At 37.2% G+C, this 7270-nt stretch overlaps 1 protein-coding gene across 1 annotated transcript; it reads right to left on the minus strand.

The window, feature by feature from the left end:
- Positions 1–510: 510 nt before the first annotated feature.
- On the minus strand, positions 511–4052 carry WAV2 (alpha/beta-Hydrolases superfamily protein). Its single transcript, XM_086657802.1, has 6 exons — positions 3417–4052; positions 2101–2136; positions 1897–1975; positions 1596–1767; positions 1056–1220; positions 511–835 (listed from the first exon to the last, which is right to left on the minus strand). The coding sequence occupies exons 1-6, from the start codon at positions 3652–3654 to the stop codon at positions 620–622; spliced, it is 906 nt and encodes a 301-aa protein (XP_086513928.1). The 5' UTR covers positions 3655–4052; the 3' UTR covers positions 511–619.
- Between the last annotated feature and the right edge of the window lie 3218 nt (positions 4053–7270).

Here is a 7270-nt window from a genome sequence, read left to right on the forward strand (position 1 = left end):
AGCCTCCCAGACTACTAATACACCCTCATTCAAAAAAACAAAAATATTATATGTACACAACTGCTCTAACTCTCACTCACTCATCTCGGCTTCCTCTCTATCTCCCTCTTTTATCTGTCTGTAACTCGCTCACTCTCGTTCATACTATCTCTTTCTTTTCTTTCATTGTGGATGTCGCCAGAAAAGCTTCTTTCTGCTTGTAATTGTTCATCTTCTCCTCTTCTTTCTTCAATCCAAGGTCATCAACTCAAAGGGGGGCAAAGCGTGTAGTTCGTATAATATGTAGTGATAAGAACATTGCTTGCAATTACTTCCATTTCTCATAGTAATTTAGGAGCAGATTCTGATCTTAGTTAGGCTTATATATTACTTTTGTCCATCTTCATTCCTGGAATAAAGGGTATGTCAATAACGTTCCTGCATCATGAAATATTCAAGTATTTAAAGCCCTTGAAAATGGGTGCAAGTTTTAATTATTGTGCAGACAACCCAAAAATGATACGAAACTGATAGTACCAAACAGATCAATGGGATAAATATAACAATAGTTATCTACACATTTGGTCTGATAAGCATCTTCACCTCTAACAAATTAAACACTATTATCAAAACGTCAGTTTTACTTCTCCGGAACATTTTGCTCCAAAAATTGCTGAACTGTTCTCCAATAGCGATCACCACCGGCCAGCCAAGTATCCATGTGCATACCAGTTGGGAATTCAACAAATACACACTTTTTGTTGTGTGTCGCTGCTTTCACATAAAGCATCTTCATGTGAGCTGGGGGAATCATCTCATCTTCCAATCCGGATAAGAATAGTATCGGCTGTCCAATCTGCATTCACAAAATGCATTCATAGACTAAGCGATTGGAACTAGCCCTGTAAATCGGGGATCAATCGTGTTCTGTTTGAAACTTTGAATTGTTGGAGTTTGAAACTACTAGAGTAGACTTTGTAGCCTATGTATAAAAACGTCATATAGGTAGACAACCATGGGGGGTTCAGACATAAGCCATCATAAAAACAAAAAAAAAATTAAATATTCAACCTCACCTGACCAACAATATCAATTGTGTTCCATGGAGACCGGACAAGACAATTGAGAATCTTGGGACCCTTAGATCCACTGCCTCCAATGAACCACTTCAGAAAGGGTAATAAAACTCCTGCCATGTCGAGGATAGACGTGAAAGTATTTTCTAATATTAAAGCCGCAACCTACAACAAGAACAAGAGATGACGTTTTCAGTTTTCACGAAGAGCAAACATATGAATATATCTTAAGTAGTTCAATTTCCATTAACACTCATTCACAAAGTAATTAAGAAACAGATATTCATAAAATATAAACTTCCCCTGTTGTAAAATACCTTAAGTCATATGAGATACAACTGTTATTAATTCTTGAAAGACGAGCCCATATCACATTTAGGCAATACAAAAACACGCTTAATGACATGAAGTTGCAACCATAGTTCAACAACAGAATCGTCGGTTAGTTTGAATAGATAACTTAACAGCGACAAAGACGTATCTCAAAAGACACACCCACAGAAGAAAGGAGAAAGTGAGAATGCTTTCTTAGAACGTTACCTTATCAGGATTATTTTTTGTAAGCACTGACCCAACTGCACCCCCAAGTGACCTACCAAAAACAATTATCCTGGATGTATCTATATCAGTTCTCTGAGCTAGATGATCTAATGCAGCCTGAGCATCTTTTGTGATGCCATGTTGAGAGGGGTTTCCATCACTTGCCCCGTATCTGTCAATAATACATATAAGTATTTGTAAGCTTGTTTTGTGAATGAGCAAGCCAATTCAGACAATAAAAAGGAAAAAAAAAGATCCCAATAGAAACCCACTAATTATCGCAAATTACGCAGATACATACCCTCTGTAGGAAAGCATGAAAACATTGCACTGCAATCTCTGCAACATAACCCGTACCACCTCAAGACGGTGGGCAATATCTGAAAAGTAATAGTGAAAGGAAACTCAAAAGAAACTGAACCCAATAAAAAATTACAAGGCAAGCAAAACATTAGACCTAGCACCAGTTACTTATAACCCACTTATACACAGGAACTTAGGATACTGCCGGCATTTTCTTGGAAAAACAGAATGGTAGGACCTGCAACAACAAAACCAAGCAGCAGTCTTCCAAATGATTAGGTCATTAAGTTTCAAAGTGATGATTATAAAACCAGAAAAACCATTATCTAATATATGAGAGCAAAACCCAAATAGCAAAGGTAATTCATTGCGTTAAACACTTTACGCCATAACTAGAACTTTATATAGCACACCCGAGACCCGACAAAACAACTGGAGACGACACACAGAAGATGTTTCCTGGATACGCACAAACAGGATAAGTTCTTTTAAACAAAAACCTAGCACCTAAAACCCAAAAAGATTGATTTTCTTCCATGAATAAGCGATGCAATCTCGCTAGATTATCCTACAGTTAGTTAATTCAGTTTAATGCTATTCCAGGATCTCCTCATATAACTAGTTCCTGATTATTTTGACTTCGCTATGCTAGTTTTTCGTTGATGGACGGTACTACTGAGTTCATCCCCTCTTCCCCAACTTTATCAAATTAATTAAATTAAATCTAAAACACTTGTACTTGCAGCTTTACTGAAATCATACGGAGATACTTTCGTCTGGTTAGCAATTGTCCCTTTCCAACGCCATCCTCATTGGATACTTCCTTCAGGTTCTAGAAGTATGAAAAGCCTGATATTATGAAAGGATTCCTTCAGCAGATTACACCTTTTGCTATCTGGTGGTGTGTTTGGTTAGAGAGAAACAGCCGTCTCTTCCGTGATGTAGATAACTCCCCAGATAGAGTTATTATGTCCATCAAAACCATCATTTACAATTGGGGCTTGACGACTAGATACTTGGAGAGTTTCTGTTTTGGGTATTTTGTTAAATTCTTGAAAGATTAGTTTCTAATATGTAAAGTCTCTCACTTTTCGATGATTTTGTAGTTCCATTTTCTTACTTCTTAAGCACTAGGTTAATTTCACACTTCCTTTCAAAGAAAAAAAAAGTAATATACAAAGAAGAAACAAAAAATGAACCCAAATTTAACAACAGTAGTAGCTAATGTTTCAAAATAAAACAAACCCTAAATGCAATTCCCCCTAAATTCCTTATAAGAAAGCTATAAATAATCTATTTGTAGATTTATTTGCCGTTTAAAAGAAAACTATCTATATATAGCCTAAAATCTTCATTTTGCTCTACAAAATTCTCCTACCAAAGTAGGAGAAACATGAGAGTAACGAAAACAAAGTCGTATCTTGAGAGTTTGAAATCCTGTAGTATAATAAAGGGATCTATCCATCAGATCTAGTTAGAAGAGAGAGAGAGAGAGAGAGAGAGAGAGAGAGAGGGTACCTTTAAAATCAGGAAAGAGCTTGATGAACCAGGCATGAAGACGAACTCCATCGGAAGATGTTAACCAAACATCTTCGTAATTGAGGCGAAGACGAGCTGGGGTTATTGGGTAAGATTTTGTAAGACCAGGTACTACCGGAACGTACACTAACTTCTCCTGAAACGCAACCAAGAGAGCCACCCCAGTTACCACTATCCCTCCCACACCATATAGCAACAAACTTACATAAGACACCATTTCCTCTCTAACTTCCTCTCTCTCTCTCTCTCTCTCTCTCTCTCTCTCTAACTTCTTCTCTCTCTATCTAACTTTCTCACTGTAAACTCTCAACTCAGTACTAGAAAAAGAGATTCCAAGTGTGCACGCACCATTGCTGCACGGAGCAGAGCGGAAAAGCCGAAATACTTGGGGAGTCTCGATCCCTTTTCGTTTCTATTTTTAATGATTTGGGGAAGTGGAATGGAATGGTACTTGTTTTTTTTTTTTTTTTTTTTTTTGTTGACAAACGGAAACGCGGAATACAAGAAATACAAGAAACACAAAAACATCTAGCTCACATTATAGGAAAGTAGGGTAGGTAGATAGTCACTCTTTGGATTTCTTTCTACTGTCTTGCTCAGTTTGTTATCTTGTCTGCTTTGGAGTTTCCATTTCGTGGTATATGTGTGTACCGGATATCTTCGAATTTTGTTTCTTGTTGTCGTATTTATGTTATGATCGGCATCGGTTGCCATTGGACCTCCTTCTGTTTATTTTGAAGATGATCGATAATATTTTTATTGTCATTTTCGATGTGTAGATAATTCACTTTTTTTGTTGATGCCCACATGATACTGTGGAGAATTGTTTTGGCCTCGCATTCTTCCGCGTTCCTTCCTTGAGTTATTTCTGTTATTGCGATAATGAATTGCCTTTGTGAGTTGTATACCATGCTTCCCATGCCTGCAATTTCCTCTGCCTGTGTGAAAGATGCATCGGTGTTGAAAAGATCTTACGGGGGGGGGGGCCCATTCTGTTGTACTTTTGTTTTGATTGTTTTTGCTATATTGTCGTGGGTTCATTTGCATGTTGTGTATGTTTTGTATTGCTTGTTTTGGATTCTGTATCGTGTGTTGAAAACAGAGGTCGCACTTGACTTTCCAAAAATACCAAATTATTGTAGCAAAGAGAGTTACCTGAGTTGATTCCAGATCTTGCCAAGATATGATCCATTCTTTCACAGTGGTTATTTGGTCTGTGCGTACTGCAAAGTAAAACCATACTAGTTTCGCATAGGAGCAAAGAAGTAAAACTTGTTCCATAGTTTCTACCTCGTACAATACTCGTAGTTATATTTTTGTCTGATATACTTCTCGATTTTCATTTTGACTGGTAGGCTAGTTGAGCAACATTTCCACAAAAATAGTTTAATACGTGGTATAGTATTGATTTTCCATATAAAGTGCTAGTTTGTTACGGGTCAGGGAGGAACCATATGATATTCCCTGATATACCTATAGATAGAGCTTATAGTGAAATTTTCCGATTTTGTCAACGTCCATCTGATGGTGTCGTTCTCATTTACCTGCAATTCTAAAGTACGAATGATATTACATATATTAGGGTTAAAAATAGTCGTGATAGCAGTTTCCTCCCATTGGTTGTTGTTGATGAGTTGCTCGACCCAGGTGAGGTTCGAGTTGGTGTGGTTGTTAAGAGGCGGAGGATGTCCTGGAATCCAAAAGTCAATCAAATATTTATGTGGGTTCCTTTATGAACCTCCCTAAATATTAAATCATTTATGTTGCCTAGGTTTTGTAAATGTTTTTATAGATCCAGGAGTGGTTTTGTTTTGGGATGCCAGGCTTAGGCGTGTTAGGGAAATATTTAACTTTAAGAATTTTAACCCATAGAGTGTCAGATTCCGTAAGCAGGCGCCAAGCTAGTTTACTTAAGAAAGCTTAATTGTCAATTACTGGGAGGCGGATGCGAAGCCCCCAAGCTTTTTCGGGAGACAGATCGAAGACCAGTTAATGGTATGGATGGTTTTGGGTTTTCCCCACCAAAAAGACCATTGAATAGTCTTAATGTGATTGCTTACACTTTTAGGGAAGTTGAAGAATTGCATCTGGTATTGGGGAACAGCCGCAGCTATTGTAGAAAGAACAATAATACGGCTAGCTTGTGAGAGAAGGTTTGTTTGCCATTTGGCAAACTTATTTCGGATTGGGTATCTATGGAGGAGAAGGATTGGATTTTACGAGATCCAATAAAGAGTTTGGTTCCTAGATAATTGTCGTATGGGGAGGCTTGTTTGACTTTAAGGTTTACAATCATGTGTTTAAATTTCGGATGAGAATTCTTAGAGAAAAAGGTACTAGATTTTGCCAAATTAATCATTGGACCGGAAGCCCTCGCATAATCTTTCAAGAATCTGGTTAAGATTGTGAATATTATCTAGAGAGTTGAGCCCAAAGATGATGCAGTCATCAACGAAGAGAAGATGTTCAATGCTCATATTGGAGTGGGGCATGAGGAAACCTATGAAGTTGTTCGGACCGAAGTTGGTTTCTAAGAGATGGCTAAGGCCTTCCATTGCCAAGGTGAAAATGAAGGGAGAAATAGGGTCACCTTGTCTAATACTGCGATTGATATTAAAAGTAGGCCCTAGGCGGTAATTGATGAGTACCGCCATGGAGGAGGTGGTAAGATAGGATTTGATGAGATCCAGTGATTCGAAAATCCTAGGTTGTTCATGATGGTTAAGAGGCAATCCCATTTGATACAGTCGAAAGCTTTGGACATGTCCAACTTCAGACCAAAATAGTCTTTACCATCAACGAATTTCCGTCTGTGTTATTCAGAAAGTTCAAACAAAGTCCCAGAAACACACAAGGAGAAATATTAAGTTAATGAGTTTTGTCTTCAAACACTACAACTACAAGTAAGACACTGGAAATCATTCAAAGGGTCGAAGAATCATTTTACTCTTACTACAACAGCTTTATCTTATGATACAATGCTTTCCACTATATGATTTGACAACGTCATCCCACTGTTTCGATTTTCCAGCAGTACATGAAATCAGAGCCGTGTCTGAAAAATTGGGGGCCCGGGGCCAAATTTTGGATAGGTGTATAAACAAAATATATAAAAAAAGATTATACGTAAAATAAAAACAAAATTCAAAATAATTCGGACTTGAAAAAAATAACAAATAATTTAGTAATTAATTAACAATGTATATTGATTAAATCCTATAAATATATAAGAACATAATCTTAAATCAACCTAAAACAATGAAATATTTTAAACAAGAAAATAAGTTGATTGGGTAGATGATATGTTGATTAGATATGTGAAATTCCTATTTAGCCGTTAATTAGATGATATGATAATTACATATGGGAAATCCCTATTAATTGTTAGTCTGTTAGAGAGAGAAAAGCTTGAGAGAGAGAGAGAGAAACAATTTAGTAATTGAATAGGAAACTAACAAAGTTGGTTGGAAATTACCTTGACTGATGGGCGTAAAAGAATAAAAGTCTCCTTTTGACGCCACATGTACAAAGGCAGGAGGAGAATAGAAAACTAACCTACATAATATATAGGAATCATGAGGAGTGGGCCCCACTATGGTGGGGGGCCCTGGGCGTTTGCCCTGCTCGCCCTTCCCAAGACACGGCTCTGCATGAAATGCATTTTAAAAACTAACAATGAGAAATCTTAGAACATATCAAATTTAAAGTTATCAAGATGATGAACATTTACAGTTGAAAATACAGAAGATCAATATATGTTACTTTAAACATACCAGGATTCCTTTAGTTGAATATCCAAATGTTGTCAAGCATATGCCGAGTAACAACCACGG

Source organism: Eschscholzia californica, unplaced genomic scaffold, assembly GCF_041429995.1.
Source record: "Eschscholzia californica isolate CP2 unplaced genomic scaffold, dmEscCali1.0.p SCAF_2, whole genome shotgun sequence".
In the NCBI taxonomy this organism is placed as follows: Eukaryota; Viridiplantae; Streptophyta; class Magnoliopsida; order Ranunculales; family Papaveraceae; genus Eschscholzia; species Eschscholzia californica.